Source organism: Ornithodoros turicata, chromosome 2, assembly GCF_037126465.1.
Source record: "Ornithodoros turicata isolate Travis chromosome 2, ASM3712646v1, whole genome shotgun sequence".
NCBI lineage: Eukaryota > Metazoa > Arthropoda > Arachnida > Ixodida > Argasidae > Ornithodoros > Ornithodoros turicata.
Genome location: NC_088202.1, coordinates 10746509 through 10762920, shown reverse-complemented (window position 1 = coordinate 10762920; position 16412 = coordinate 10746509). Strand labels below are relative to the sequence as shown.

Sequence of the window (16412 nt, the reverse complement as noted above, 5' to 3'; positions counted from 1 at the left end):
CTAGCTTTTCCGTTGTTCCTGACGATACTATGATAAACGCGAGGAAAACCACTGATTAAAACAGATTACACTTGTTAACGGACGGACGACGAGCGTTAAGCGTTTCAAGGCAACCGCTCTCAGTGTGGATAGACATAGACCAGGCTCGGCTACGCAGCGAAATCGGAAATCTTGGTGGTTGCGGCATTGACAATGGTTTTCCACCCTTTAGAAAGAAACATACTATCAGTATTCCAGACTGCGAGCTTATAATCTGTGTTCATACAGCATTGATAACATGTAGTCGACGTATAGATGACGCTGAAACAGATAAAAAATAACAGCGTAGATTCTCAACTGTCGTCTCGAATGGGAGGCTGAAACGCGGCATTATGCTGAAAAATAGAAGGAAAACAAACGATAAGAACATGAACGATAAGAAACTAACAAATAAATTATCGTTGGAGATTTCGCTTAGAAGTTACAGTGCCGGAGTAGAGGGTACATTTATAAGTTACAACAAGCTGTTTTTGTTTTTTCCGAGATGTAACTTGTATTCGTGTTGTAAAGACATGACCTTGGTCGCTTTTAACCTCTAAATATACGTTACAGTGGTGTAACCTATAAGAAATCTCGAAATCTACGTCTATATAGAAGTTACATGTTTCTAAAAGTTACAATAAAAGGTACGGGTTTAAGAGTGTACACGCTACATACACGCTAATGTCATCCTGCCCGCGTGGCACGGGCAGGGATCGGAACCGGTATTTTTTGCGGTCCGGTTCGGGTTCGGGTTCAGGCATACTGGTTCGGTTCGGGTTTAGCTCCGCTGAACCGAAATTTCAGCTTGAACCGGTTCAGGTATGTGGGTTCGGTGCGGGTTCGGTTCGGCTCAGGAAGAACCCGCCCCCCCCCAAAAAAAAAGCGGCCACCAGCTGTCGGGACAGTTACAGGGATTGGAACCTTTACTTTCTTCGGCTCTGGTTTAACCGTTTCATAGGTAGCAATTGTGCTACATGAAAGCGAGCTTACCCTCACCGTACACGTTTGTAAGAGAAAGGTGTGAGATAACTGCTTCAGGTGAAAACACAAGACAAGCAATAAACACATTTATTATTTACCTGATATTTTACTGTATTGTACTCTCGTGGTTGTCTGCTGAAAACGAAAAGCGAAGTGCTGGAAGCCTTTTGGCAGAACGCGGACAGGGCCCTCTTTCGCTCCGGAAAAAAGACTGGCGCTACACTCACAAACTTTTATCATCGTACAAAAAATAAAAATAAAAAAGTCGGTCGGTAGTACAATTATTTCACATCTGAACCGATCCGCGAACCGGTAACCGTATCAATTTTTTTCGATTCAGTTCCGGTTCGGTTCAGGACAACCGACCGTTAGATGCCGTATTAAATTTTCCTAACAAAAAAAAAAAAATGTTCGGGTTCGGTTCGGTTCGGGTTCAACAGAAAATAACGTTTTTTTGTGGTTCCGGTTCCGATCCCGGGGTACGGGTTCCCTAAAAATGATGAATGACATTCGAGATCTCCGGGCGCATTGTTATTTTGCAGATTCATTATTTTATTTTTGATGCCGTGTTACCGCCACGAAGCAACTATGGCTTTGACTGATGCACAGGCAGATGGAGAGAGGACTGTAAGACGGAGGAGTTAGTTTGCTTCCTGGGCTGACTTCAGGGGGAACTGTGCCCACATAACGTCCGCTCAAAAAATATAAGGGAAAAGCCCAGCAGGTGGTAAGATTCGGACCAGCCACCGTCCAGTCTTCAGCACGACCTTGAAGTAACTACCAACGATCGAGCGGATGCTTGCATCCACTCGGCCATGCCGCTTTCTTTCTTCTTTCCTTTTTTTTTTTTTGAATGAGAAGACATTATTTACAATTTTACGATATTTACAGTGTGCACGGGCAGGAGGCACGGTAGAGCGAATTACACTCCTTGAAGGGTTGAACTTGTATTGAATTGCCGCTGGTTGTGGTTTATTATTAGTCATCTAAGTATTTGGTTAATTAAATGAAAACAGTTTATACATAATTTAATATATAAGTTAATATGGTTAGTTAACTAATTAAAACTATTTAAATTAGTTGAAATAAAAGTAAACAGTAATAAAAGTACAAGTCACCAAATTAAATTCTGCGCCCGAAACCTTGCAGACCTCTCCAACAGAGGGAGCTCCCTAAATTTATTTCTGGTAAGGTGGTAGACTGTAGCATATATTTCAGTGGGTGGCGTCAAACGCGAAGAAGGTGTAACAGAACACCTGAAAAATACTAATAGGGCTCCGTGGACACGTAAGTTTATGCCCGAACGCTTGCTTGACGGCCCCTTCCTAAACTTCCAAACACAACATGCGAAGACAATGAGCAACTCGAGCAACTAAATAATTAGTTGATACGGCATTGGAGAACGAAGACACAACGCAACAACGTCAGCTCAAAGGACTGCACCTTTATCTCAGTACAACAGATCGAAATCAAATGGTATCCGCCTTCCCAATTCACAAGTTGTAACGTTCTGAGGCGAGCTGGCTATGTGAAGAACATTCTGCGAACACTGTAAAAGTACCGTTCACCCTCTAAAGCGGATAAATTTTACTATCTGCGTTCCATACAAGACGGACCGGCATATTCCTGGTTTCCGGCATATTCCGGCATATTCAGAGCAACGAAGGAATATCACACCGATGCCATTGAGGTGGTGATCGAACTTTTTGCTGACAGAAAGTCCATCGAAAGGGTGAAGCTTCGGCCAATCCCTTACGTAAAATCATCACATACCGAGCATGGACTTCGGGAGCTGTACGACCACGTTCAAAAAGTACATTCGAGGCCTCAAAGCGCCAGGCGTCGCAAGCGAAAGGTATTAATCGACGATATGCGAAATCCTGCTCTCAAGTTTGCCTGCAGATCCGCCGCTGGACTACCAGGCACAAAATGAAAGACGCGAGCTGTACAACACAACGAATTGTGCAGACAGCACGGGGTCATCATAGTAAACTGAAGGAAACACATACGGTGAGCTCAAAAATGTCCTCAGTGTTGTCAGGATAGAGATTGAGAGCATGGACGGGGTCAACATGACGGATAAACGGTGGTACAGTTATGAGCGGTACAGAAAAAAGACGCGCACACAGCTCGTGAACTATCATCCATGCCCCGGCAAAACTCACTCATGACAACACATGCCCTATGTGGCGACTGAGGTGCGCATGAGTGAGCAAACGGAAAGCTGAGTGGGGAGTGAGAGATCACGAACTAGTACGAGTGAGGAAGCGGAGAGCTCAGCTGTGAGCTAGCGTCGCCTTGTCGTTCTCTAGAACAGTGATTCTCAAGCGGGGTTTTGCGAACCTTGTCCTGCAGTTCCTCGAACATGATACTGTCCAGCACCCGCGAGTGAAACTACTCGCTCTTGTCCCGGACAACCTTTTGTTATCGGATCGGGCGCTCGAGATCTCATCGTTAGGATTACCATCGAGATCACCGAACCCCGTGGCTGACGTTCATAAGGAGGGTCCTCAAACTCAAATGGAGTTGCGGGCCGCATTGACCTCAGTCCACATCATGGAAGGAAGGCCACACAGAAACGAAATTACGTTTTTTGTCAGAAACCACTTAATACAATACCATAAAATGACCTACTACCCTATATAATAAAAATACGCACACAAAACAGGAGCGGTGTCGTTATTGTTAAGCCGGACGGTGTGTGCAGAATTCATTACTGAAAGGCTTCACTTGACTGCGACGGAGTTTTTGCCACGAACAATCATCCCTACCTTTCCCTGCCAACACCATAACCCTGACTTGGTGCCGTGCGACTTTTCGTGTTCCCCAAAATCAAAATTCAATTGAAAGGACGCCATTTTGGCAGTATTGAAAACGTCTAGTCAGATGCGACGCGGGCTCTGGGCAGCTTCTCACATGAAGACCTCTGCCACTACAATGGAGAATACCAGATACGCTGGAATCACTGTGTTCAGTCCCAAGGAAATTACTTTGAAGAAGAAGAAGAAGTTTGCTCAGAACAGCTGCTCTGTTGTTCTTCTCTGCAAAATATTTCTGTTTCTGCGACTTATTTCTGCTCTAATTACTTCTACGCCGTCTTTAACGCTGCTGAGGGGGCCGCCGCCGAGTGCCCTACTTGCTCTTGGTGTGGTGGCGATGGACGCCCCAGTGGTCCCAGGTGCTGCTTCTGCTCCTTCGACGGGTCCTCCTGAGCCATCGCAGTCACGGTATAAGCGCTTTCGAGAGGATCCCGAAGAAGATGACCCCCACGAGCTTTCATCGGATGGCACCTTGATCGTTGAACAAGAGATGTCAGATGGGACAGAAAAGGAGATCTTTGACTCGGATACCAGGCCGTTCCAGGTTGTTTCTTACAAGAGAAGTCGGCCGACTGGCATTCCTATTGTCTTCAGGCGGGTAAAGCCAGAACTGTCGTTCTGGAAAGTGAACCCTAACCGCATCGCAAGTGACGTGATGACTGCTACCCAAGAGAAGATTATTTCGCATCGCATTACAAAGGATGGAGATCTCGTTATCAGCGTACCTTCAGAAGGGGCAGCGAATAACCTCCTGAAGTTACAATGTGTAGCTGGTATTGATGTCCATACGTGTGTACCGGCGTCGTATCTTAAGTCAATGGGGAGAATCCACAACATCCCGAGATGGTACTCTGAGAGGGATCTTCTAGAATATCTAGAACCCTATGGAGTGTGTGCTGTGCAGAGAGAAGTAGTCTACAGAAGGGAGGATGATGGGTCTTCCACGGCTTACCAGAAATCCAGCGTCATCCTCCCTTTTGCCTCTGGACAGTCTCTGCCGACTGAGGTTAATTTGGGCTTCACGACGCACCCAGTAACGGAGTACATTGCACCTCCAATTCAGTGTTACAACTGCCAGAAGTTTGGTCACTATGCGCGTGATTGTCGCAGTTCCCAGAGATGTAAAATCTGTGCAGGCCCTCATGATTTTAAAGCATGCACATCACGGCGTGAGCCAAAATGTGCCAACTGTGGTGGGAACCATGTGGCTTCGTATGGCGCGTGCAAGGTCGCAAGAGCTGCAGCTGCGGTTCACGTCCGCAAGGTGTCACCGGGCGACCTCAATGCCAAGACAGCCGCTTGTCCGAACCCGAGCTACGTAAAAGTGACACCGCCTAGCGCCTCCCCGCCTTCGCGTGCGGAATCTACTTCGAAAGGGACTACACAAAGAGCGCTAAAGGCTCGGCGACCCACACCAAAAAAGTATTTTGCTGAAGTGGTTGCCCCGGAAAAAGCTGTTCTCAATAGTGTTCGTGGAATATCGTCTTCAGCTCGAGCTCAACCGGATTTGCCACGGTCTGTGCCACATGGTGGATGTCCTAGCCACAGAGACACACAAGGAAACAGTAACCGGGAGAACTGTGACATTCTCACAGCCATTTTGCCTCTTATCTTAGCTGCCCTACGTTCAATACTCAAGTCGTTACCTTCTTTTACTGAGCTTCTAGAAGTGCAAGCGTTACTCACGCTGGAGCCCCTTCTAAGTCGTTACCAACAAGCGTGCCCCTCGGATAACAGCGATGGCCACTAGCTATTCCAGGACTTGCATCTTCCAGTGGAATTGTAATGGGCTTCAAAACAAGTTAAGCGACTTTCGAAACTTCGGCTATCGTCACCAGTTTCCCCTCATCGCTCTTTGTGAAGCCCGGGTGCCGACTTCTTTCAGACTTTCAAATTACGTTATATACCGCTCTGAGAGACGCACAGGGCTTAGTCGGGCGATGCTTTGCGTCAGAAAAGACATTCCAAGTGTACTCCTTGGTGGGTCATCGGATGATGATTTTGAATATGTCGTGTGCAGCGTGCGTCTGCGCTCTAGACGCATGACTGTTGCTAGTGTATACATTGCTCCGTCGGTACGCATTGAAGATAATCTGTTCACGGATTTTTTTCGGCTTCTCCATAATCATTTCATCGTGTGTGGTGATTTCAACGCTCATGGTATTGCATGGGGAAGCTCGCATGATGATGTACGGGGCCGGCTGCTACAGCAATGCCTGGAGGATTTTGACGCCATCGTTTTAAATGATGGCTCTCCGACTTTTTTTCGTGGGCCCTTGTACTCCAGCTGTATTGATGTCACCTTTTGTTCTCCTTCGTTGGCCCGGGAGTAGGAGTGGCCCGGGAGGGAGTTCACTGGGTAGTAGATATGGACACCGTGGGGAGTGACCACATGCCGCTGCTTGTCTGCTACTGTGGGCTGCGAGGCCCCCGTAAGACCAAGAAAGTTACTAACTGGAAGGTTTTTAACACGACAGCTGAAGATTTATTTCGCTCTGCGACAAGTCTGGACGATATTAACTGTGCTCTGGCGTCCAGCGTGTCTACCGCAACAAAACAGGTCCCCATTCCAGCAACGCATTCAAGTGTTGATGTCGAGTTTGAACGCCTAAGAACAATACGACGCCGAGCAGAGCGCCGGTTCCGTCGTTCTGGAAGTCAACAGGATTACCAGGAAGTATGTAGGCTTCGTAGCGTCATCCGAAAACACCTCCAGCGCCTGGGTCGCAAAAGCTGGAAGTCATTCTGTTCCACGCTTTCCCCTTATTCACCTACCGGAAGAATATGGCAGATTGTTAAGACACTTAGTTGCCCTGTTGAGCAGGAGGCTCCCTTCAGAGCTCTCGCGCTTCATCTGAAGATCTCAGAAATTACAGCTGGTGAAGAGTTCTGCTGTCTCCTCACACGGCCATCTTGCGCCTCTTCGACTGACGCCCACAAGCAATCGGTTGCAGATGCCCTTAGTGGTGTTGATTTTGGCTGCATGGCTTGTGACACTGTCATGGACCTGGACGTTACCATCAACGAGTTGCAGTCAGCAATCTCCCACTCTAGGAAAGGATCCTCACCTGGGGTGGATGGGATTACGTATCAGGCCATAGCCTCCTTAGGGGATGCGTCGCTTGAAAAACTGCTGTGCTTCATTAATGACTCCTGGAGAACTGGTGTCGTGCCTGACGTATGGAAAGCGGCTCGAGTTATCCCAGTTTTGAAGCAAGGGAAGTCGCCAAGGGAACTGGCTTCATTTCGTCCCATTAGCCTCACAAGCTCCTTAGGCAAGGTAATGGAAAGGCTAATATTGGACCGCCTTGACTGGTTTCTGGAGTCCCGGACGCTCCTACACCCGGCGCAGGCAGGTTTCAGGAGAGCTCGTTGTACAATGGATTGTGTCTTGAATGTGGTAACCCACGTAGAACAGTCTAGATAGGATGGTCTACTAACCGTGGCAGCATTCCTTGATATTAAGCGAACCTATGACACTACAAGCCACGGCCATGTATTCCATGAGCTTTTCTCCCTGAGCGTTACTGGGCGAGCTCTCAGGTGGATAGCCAACTATCTACGTGGTAGAACTGTCTTTGTGATGACTTCGGATGGTGAAACGTCTCATCACAGCACAACAGCAGGTGTCCCACAGGGCGGGGTCCTCAGCCCACTCCTCTTCAATGTCGTGATGGCTGCTCTACCAGCTCTCTTGCCACGGGGCGTCAACATCAGCTTGTATGCTGACGATATATGCATATGGACATCCGGCAAGCAGTGGCCAGCGCTACAGCGCCGCTTACAGTGTGCCCTTGATGTTGTAGCTGCTTTCCTGGAAAACAGAGGCATGGACCTTTCTCATGAGAAGACTGTTTTTTTTTTGCCTTTACTCGCCGTCATTTGAAGAACTTTCAGCTTCATATAGGTGGGAATGTCGTGCGGCGTGTTACACACCATACGTTTCTTGGTGTGGTTCTTGACCGCTGTCTGTCCTGGAGAGCGGAGGTTCGTTGTCTGAGAGGTAGAGCTGAGTCTCGACTGAGTGTCCTGCGATACCACTGTGGTGCCCGCTGGGGGCTTTCTACAAGGGCATTGCTTGGTCTGCACCGGTCCCTCATACGACAAATGTTAATGTACCATCTTCCAGTGTTGCATAGTCTTTGTCCTTCATCTGAACAAGTGTTGGAAACTGTCCTTGCAAAGAGCATGAAACAGTGCCTTGGTGTCCACAAATCAACGCCAACTGCCCCTGTCATGGCTGAAGCCAAGGAGCCTTCGCTGGTCTTGATGTGGACGGCACAATCTCTTGGGCACTACATGAGGCTCTCCACTCGCCACTACCGTCACACATTAGTGCCCGACATTCTTCGGGGACCAGCATCCGGGTACTGCCAAGCCGTTTTAGCTCACCGCAGCCTCATTCCAAAGCATAAAAAACTGGTTCTACCCGCAGTCCCTCCATGGGCCCTTCAGGCACCATCTGTGCATGTCAATGTCCCTGGCTTGACTTCCAGAAAATCGGCTACAACAATTGTTCTTCACCAACTCACCCTGAGTCTGCTTCATCGCGATGAAGGCAGAATTAAAATCTTTACTGATGGCTCATCGACACAGACCGGCTCTACCTGTGCATTCGTAATCCCTGAGCTGTCGATTGAACGAAGCGCTAAGCTGCCGCACCCGACGTCGGCTGCTGTGGACGAGCTGCATTCCATTCTTATGGCGCTTTCCTTCATTGTGCCCCGTCAACCACCGATGCACTGGACCATATACAATGACTCCAAAACCGCCCTCCAAGCTCTGCAGTGCACCCTGGGCTCGAGCTTCCTCGCTCCACTGGTGTGTGACGTCCTCAGGGAGTATTCATGTGCTGTCACACAGACACATAACATCACCTTGCAGTGGATCCCAGGTCATTGTGGCGTCCCTGGGAATGAGGCTGCCGACCTACTTGCGAGACGGGCTCATGTGGCACGAGGCGTACCGACGCACCGTACCTATTTTACCCAAGCGGACGCGAAGCAAGCAATTGGTACTCTCATGGGACGTCTGTGCAGTGAACACTGGCGCAGAAGTGTCCCTTCTACGTCGTTCCTGCGCAGGGTGGACCCAGATGTCCGTTTTTATATGCCGTCAGCGCTTCCTCGACCCATCACGTCGCTCATCTACAGGCTTCGCCTCAACGTGCCATTCAGTGGACGACTTTTGTTTAAGCTCGGCATGGTCCCGTCCCCCAACTGCAGTCTGTGTGATGTAGTTGAGGACGTGGATCATATACTCCAAGACTGCCCGAGGTACAGTGCACACCGATGTACCCTTGTGTCGTCCCTGTCTCGCCTGGATAATCGGCCATACTCCACCGAAAAGGTTCTTGGGTGCTGGCCAGCAAATCAGCTCATACCTGCCATGCGCGCCCTTGTGCAATTTCTCGTCTCGACGGACCTGTTTGACACATTGTGACACTCTTTGGTTTTAGTGCCTTGAGACTTCGCTTTTGGTGACAAGCTCGGTGATGATGTTCTCATTTATTCTTTCAGAGCATTTCAAAGCGTCGAGGTTAGTGTAGTTTCCCTTTCTTTTATTAATAACGCGTCCTGGAGTAGCCAGTCCCGAGTGGCTCGAGACTACCATCTCCATTTTTTGTCTTTTAAAATCAATCAACTTACTTTGAAGATGATGCAGTCTAACTGCATGTTTTATATATATATATATATAAAAGTGTGTTTTAATCATTCTCGTTACCTTTGGCTCAGACCTAACTTTCTGAAAAGGTAACTGTAAAGTAACTAAGTTACTTTAACGTGGTACCTATAGCTGAACAAGTGACATTTCAAAAAGAGTTGCTCTAACTTAGTTACTTTTTTTAGTAACTGGCTCTTAGAACACGTAGGAGATATATGTTATTCTCAGGCATTTACTGTACGTCACATCAGTGACATGATTTGCACCGATCGCGCACGTGCTCGTCTGTTAGTACTGTGTAACAATGTAGCAATGCAATTTTTTCTCTCTTACCCGTATAGACGTCCATATTTCTTGTAGTCGTCAATCACACTAATGTGCAACGGCTGTAAACAAAGAAGAAAATATTTTCACAAGATGGTATATGGTTTCGCATCATTACCTGATAGGTACAGTCGCCTTCAGGCTTGAAGGTAACGCACGAGCGCATGGCTTGCGCAAACGCCAGCATCGCGGACCGTTAGCTTCTAGGTTTGAGACTGCGTCCCACATTGTATTGAGACATCACCGCCTTACGACAGCATGCTCGGTTGGGCAGTCATCGCCCCTACAATCAGTCTGAAACCCAGCAGCCAACGCTGGACAAGTATAACGGCGTAGTAACGTTGTAGTGGATGAGGCAATTAAACATAGAAGGACAAACACAACACAAGCCGCACAACGCGCAGTTGCACACTTCAATTGAATGACAGGAGCCGAAGAAAAGATACCAGCAGCGGGAGTTGAACAATCGAACAAAGCAAGGACAAGAACACGCACATCTAGCTCAATCGGACGATGCCTTGTCTTATGCTACTGGGGGAAAGCTACTGAACAATTCTTTCGCACTTTTTTTTTTCGTGTTTTCCTTTTCTTTTCTTTTTTCTTTTTGCGCGGAAAGCAGTTTTAGAGCTAAGCGGTATGCCCCACGAAGAGAGGTTGCATATTCAGCATTTTGTCATGCCACGAAAGAGGTGGTTAGTATCGTGTACGTCATTTCCACCTTGTTGGCACAGCGAATAACGTCTGAGTTGAAGTCCTCTTTTTTTCGTGCAGAGTGCACTCTAAGGATAGGAGAGACCTTAGAATTCACGTGGACTCCTTCCTTCACAACCAAGTACACCTCTGAGTGCACGTAAGTATGGGTATATTCCCGCTCCCCCTTGCGGGCGTTTATGTCATTAGTCAGATATTGTGACGTCTTAGCTGACGAGGCGCACGTGTACGGTCTGGGGCGAAGTCACTTGGTAGGCGCTTTCTTGCGATCTGGGGACAGCCTTCGGAAAGCGTGGACGCCTCACGTTCGTCCGTTCGATTCTAATCGAGCTAGGAAAGTCGAGGTGGAGCTTGAACTACTGTTAGCAATGGGTCGTCGTTGTCCATGATTCGCGCGGATTAGAAAGCGATTTGCGGAGAACGAAACCGACCGCCCAGGCGACAGCGTTGCGGCAGCGCGGTAGCCGATCTCGCACGACGTCCCGTGCATTCACGTTTCATGACCAGAACACGTGTGAAGAAAATGGAAGCGGACGCGGTTCCGCACATCTTTCCGCACGGCGGCGCGGGCCCTCTTTTCTTCTCCCACAAGTGGGGAAGCAAAGAACACGTGAGGAGGAGGAGGAGGTGTGTGTGTGTGAGAGAGAGAGAGGGAGCCCTGACACGTCACGAAAAGGTCGAGCGAGCCAATGAGGAGATTCCTCCCCGAACGAACGATTTCGTCCTCTGCCGACTGTCACGACAAAATGCCAATAACTCTGAAAACATGTCGATTTCGAGGGATAGGGCTCACACGAGAGTTGTTTGGAGTCACATGATCCCGGCAGACATACATTTATATCAAATATGACAGGGAGTCCGGGGCGAACTTTCCCTCGAAAAGGGTTGCAAAGTGCAAAACTTTATTCTCGAGGAATAAAAGATATCGTTACATTGAAAAGGAACAAGATTCGTATACGTTACGTCGTTCCTGATATAAGCGCCAAAGATATTGCAATTTGGACTTTCGTTCTTCTCTCTGCTCCTCAAAAGGCGCGACAATGTGGGGAGCCTTCCTATTGGTCTCCGTATACGACTTCGTGGTTATGGTTGGACCACGACCTACTATACCGACCGTGTCATAGGTACCCCTTCCGAGCTCCTCATTTGGAGGCTAGCGGAGGCGCTACTCATCGGCACGGTTATTGGTTCCTCAATTTCTACAATACTTCGTACTTCAGCTTACCTTAGCATTTTTGTACAAGCGGTGGATATCCCATGAGAGGTGCCTCTTTCTAAAGTTGATTATCATAATCACTCTACGCGTTTTCATACGAGCTGTTGCTGTAGTCTGCTACGGTAGTCGTATGCCCGCTTCCGCACGTTCAGAATTCAAATTTCCATTGTCCAATCATGATGTAGTTCTCGCGGGCCGATATGTAGCGCTCCTTGCGGATCGTGCAGACAGGCCACTCATAGGGGTTGGCGATTATGACATGGTCGTTATAATCTAGTACGTCGTAGGTTGGACACCCTATCCACACGCCATGTTGTGACTCTTGGCAAAAGAGAGAATAATTAAGGAAAGCGCAAGTTGCGTTTTTCTTCCCTCATAGATCACGAATGACGTAACGGATGAATCCCGTTCCTTCTGTAGTGCTCTAAAGGGAACTACATCTCTCATTCCGCAAGGAGAAAGTTTTGCACTCTTATACTGCCCTTTTAATACTGAGAGCACTCGGGGCATTCGGTGTGAGCGAGAGAAACACACAATCAAGTAGTCCCAGCACACACACAAACACACACACACACATTGGATGGGGGTGAGGTGGCCGATTCACCGCCGCTGAGGCGGTACACTGCCCTATTGCACATAGGGAACGGATGACAGTGTGATGATGGGGAGAGCAGTTTCAGAGATCCGTCACCAAACTGGTGGAATCCGCAAGTACTCCGCCAGAAGACGAAGGCCTTGAACATTCGCGTTTTCGGCTTTCAGACTGACGACACACACACAATAAAGAAACACACACCAGAACGCAGATCCTATCAGGCAAGGTCTTGTCGATGTCAGTACTCGACATAACAAGTATTAACGGAAGAAAAAAAAGTTCGTTCTCTGTAACTATCGTTCCACACTGACCTTTGTGAGCATTTCGTAGACGACACGCATATACTGCCAGAATCCTTGGTGAGGAATCCCTTTGCCTTCCCAATAGGAGAATATTTTCCGGACCTTCCTGCAGCAGCAACAACGGACGAGGAAAATAAGCGATGTTCAAGGGACCAAGCTGAACAGGCAAGAATAAAACGCACACAAAGGCGTCGTCAAACGCCTGCTTTCTATCAGAGTTGTACTAACGCGTTACAAGTAATTGCGTGACTAGTAATCAATTACTTTTTATAGCAATTTTGCGAGTAATCGATTAGTTTTCGGCGAAAGTAATTTTTGCAGTAATCTAATAACAATTTTGGGTAATCGATTACTGAGAAATCGATTACTTTACGACTCAGCTTTATTCATGGACATTCCTGGAATTTCCAAGTTAGGATGTAGTGCGGCTGAACGCTTCTGTTGTGAAGATCTCAAGGGTCAACGCCCTGGAATGAGATCCACAGAGAGGTTGCCCTGAACACTGTGTTCGTACGATTCCTTCGTTCCTGCGATTGTCCTTCCTCTTCGATACAACCATGTCAAATAGCTCCCCTCATTTATCGCCATGGCTTCACCCTTTCGGAAATGTTTATAGTGATTGAGAGAAAAGACGAAAATAATGTCTTGTTTAAGTGCATAATGTGTTTAAATAATATCATACATATCCTGCTAAAAGCGACGAGCTCCAATCTCACAAAGCGGGTAAAGGTATGTGTAATTTCACGAATTTTAACCATATGACTTGTTATTGAAAGTAACGATCAAAGTAGCGCGATACTTTTTAGCCGTTACTTATTACAGGTTTCACCAGGTAATTTGTAACGGTAAAAATTACTTTTGCCACCAGAGTAATGGCAACGGTAATCACCTTTCGTAACTAATTACCTTGTTCGAGTAACGTGTACAAGTCTGGTTTCTATGGGCCTTTTCGTGATATGTGCCGGGATCGGGAAAAAAGTCCCCAGAGGAAATGTCCCCGAAGAAATCTTCCCTGGTGTAAATGTCCCCGGAAGTAATGTTCCTGCAAGAAATGTCCCGAGAAATAATGTACGCGGAAGAAATGTCCGTGGAGGAAACCTCCCCAGAAATAATGTTTCCCGGGAGAAAATGTCCCGTGAGGAGTGTGGTGCAATGACACGTGATTTAATAGTGAGATGCGATGCTAGTGAACAGCCGGTACGTGGGGGAGGGGGTGTTGTGCATACTGTTTAGAAAGACCGCAAGAGAGATCCACATCAAGACAATGAATAAGAATCGACAGATACTGTTTAATGAAAATCGTTATGGAAGTCGTCGTGCATATGGTAAAGCTGTTGTGCCATAAAACGTATGCTATGCGCGACAGCGGTTAAGAAATCCTCCATTGTTCTTGTACCACCAGTGTAATCGGAGCAGAGACTCCGCAGGCGTTGGTCAAGCTGCAGTGGCCGCACGCTTTTCGGGTGGCAGGTCTGCTTCCCATCTTGAATCCTCGCTTGCACAGTGGCTTCTTCGCTGCGCAGCACTTCGATGAGTCTCCAGATACTGGGATGCTTGTGGCGGATGACTGCCTCTATCCGTCGGTTCCACACCTCGCTTATATTGTTCGTCCGATGCTCTCCACTCGTGGTAGCGTCGTGCACGTTCCAAAGTGGGGGCGGAAAGTTGAGGAAATTACGACGCACTCTCACAGTACCGTCTGCTCTGAATAACCTTGTGTAGGTTCCAGTAATATAAGTCCTGTCCAAATACTCAATCTACTCAACTGCATCTCCTGGACAATTGTCTTTCAAGAGTTGCATGCCGTCACGGACGTCTTCAACTGGGAGGAAGGCGAGTTCATCAACCTTACCAACCAGCAACCGAAAATCCGCGTTGTCCTTGTAGCTGGTAACTATCCGTTCGCTCTGTATTTTGCGCCAAGTGCTTTGGCATAGGTGAAAGAAGCAACTCCTGATTCTGACATCTGCGTGAAGGACGTTCTGTGCCGCATTGATCACGGCTGATTTAAAGTCTGTCATGACTTCCTCAGGATCTAGAGTAAGGCCCAAAGTTTCACACTCGTTGATAGCTGCCCTCAGCAGCTCTTCGTAGTTCTGCCTAATCTTGGTTTCCATGAGGGCAGACACAACCGGTACAAAACTGTTGCCCAAAGAAGCAAGTATAAAATACACCTTCTGAAAGCCAGTAAGCGCAAGTTCCAAGTTACCGTCCATAAATCACTGAGTGCTCCTTGCCAAAAGCCTCAGAGCTTCAGGTGAGACAAAAATGAGCAACCTTCCGGTGCTTACAGTCCCCTTGACATAGAAGAGGAACCGTTGCTGTGAGGGATGCGCATGCGCATCCCGCGTGTTCTGCTCTTCTGGTTGAAAACAATGGAACCATAAGTGAAACCGTAGCTGAAAACAGCCGTAGCCCTTACTACGTTAACGCTGCTATACACCATTTTCCCGTTCCTGGATTGCTTTCCGTCAATGAGTGAGGCTACGCTTCTCGGCACCAGAAATGTATGAAAGGACCCAGGAACGATAACGAATAGCTTTAGTGCTGGATGACTCTTTCACCACACTTATATGTAATTTTATTTCGCGTTTTTATGTGATGTGATTTTATTTCTTGTTTATGGCGCTCATATACTCGACTTTTTTATGTTAGCTGAACTTGGATGTACCTCGAAATCCCCATTGCAAAATAAACTACTGTAAATAAATGTTATCTGACTATAAAATGCACAGTCGCGCTCGGGAAACAGCCAACAGCGGACTTAGACTAACCTGGACATATAGCAATGCAAACACTGAACTTGGACAAACCTAATACGTTCTGTTCAGTCGTGTCCGCCCTGCTAAGCCAATCGGGCGCTAAAATATGGCTTGCGTTCGCTAAACCGACTTGGACAGACATAGAAAATTCGTGAATTTGAGCGGTTAAATTGAGATGTGTTTTTAAATCTCCCCCGGCTTGTGTCTTGGAAGTTCCTGGTGACACAGGCATGGGCGTACCGAGAAGGGGGCAAGGTCACTTGTGAAAATTTTGCACCCTTTTTTCATAGCTCATGATTTTTTTCTCAGATGTCATAATAATATGAACCTGTGAACACCCGCACAGTCCGCAGCGTCCGCTCCAGGAAAGGAGGTGAGGTGGATGCACGCTTTGCCCCCTGGAAGCACTTTGCTGTCTCCCCCTTGGAAAAAAAATCCTATAGGAACGCCCCATGGACGCAGGTCCTGACAAAGACGCTTCAGGCGTGCAGTGGACGACCTCTCGCCTCAGCCTCTTCACTGGCGGATTTCCTAGATCTATTTGAAGCAACTTAGACAGCTAAACAAGAAGTTCAGCTAACATAAAAAAAAGTCAAGCGCCATAAACGCGAAATAAAATTACAATATAAGTGTGGTGAAAGAGGCGGTGAGTAATTGTCCGGCTTCAACGGTTCTGTGGTGAGCAATTGTCCAGCCTCAGCAGTTTTTTGGTGAGCAATTGTCCGGTGAGCAACTGTCAGGTGAGCAATTGTCCACGCCCCACAAACCAGAGCTATAAACTACAAACACTTGAGCTTGTGTTTGTCTGTGTCCGTAGTTTTTATTGCTCTTGAAGCGTGGAGTTCACCTTCCAACAAGCCGAAGGGATGTGTCAGCAAATTTTAGTAGGTGCGAAAATTTTTTAGTAGGTGCGAAAAAACATTTGTAGGTGTTAGCGACAAAAGTAGATGCCTTTGGGCAGTGAATGCCAGTAGTTAACTACATGTAGTTAAACTACCTGATTGTCTTAAAAAGTAG

The 16412-nt window shown here is 47.5% G+C and overlaps 1 protein-coding gene across 2 annotated transcripts in view; it reads right to left on the bottom strand.

The window, feature by feature from the left end:
• The window catches only part of LOC135385187 (cytochrome P450 3A24-like), a 126347-nt gene that overhangs the window by 47547 nt on the left and 62388 nt on the right, over positions 1-16412 (bottom strand). Inside the window, exons 2-4 of one of the 2 annotated variants that reach the window (XM_064614382.1) lie at positions 13540-13675; positions 12643-12739; positions 9819-9871 (exon numbers count right to left, since the gene is read on the bottom strand). In XM_064614382.1, the coding sequence (XP_064470452.1) occupies positions 9819-9871; positions 12643-12739; positions 13540-13675 (286 nt within the window). The remainder of the gene's footprint in view (positions 1-9818; positions 9872-12642; positions 12740-13539; positions 13676-16412) is intronic. The other variant, XM_064614383.1, reaches the window with a different exon arrangement.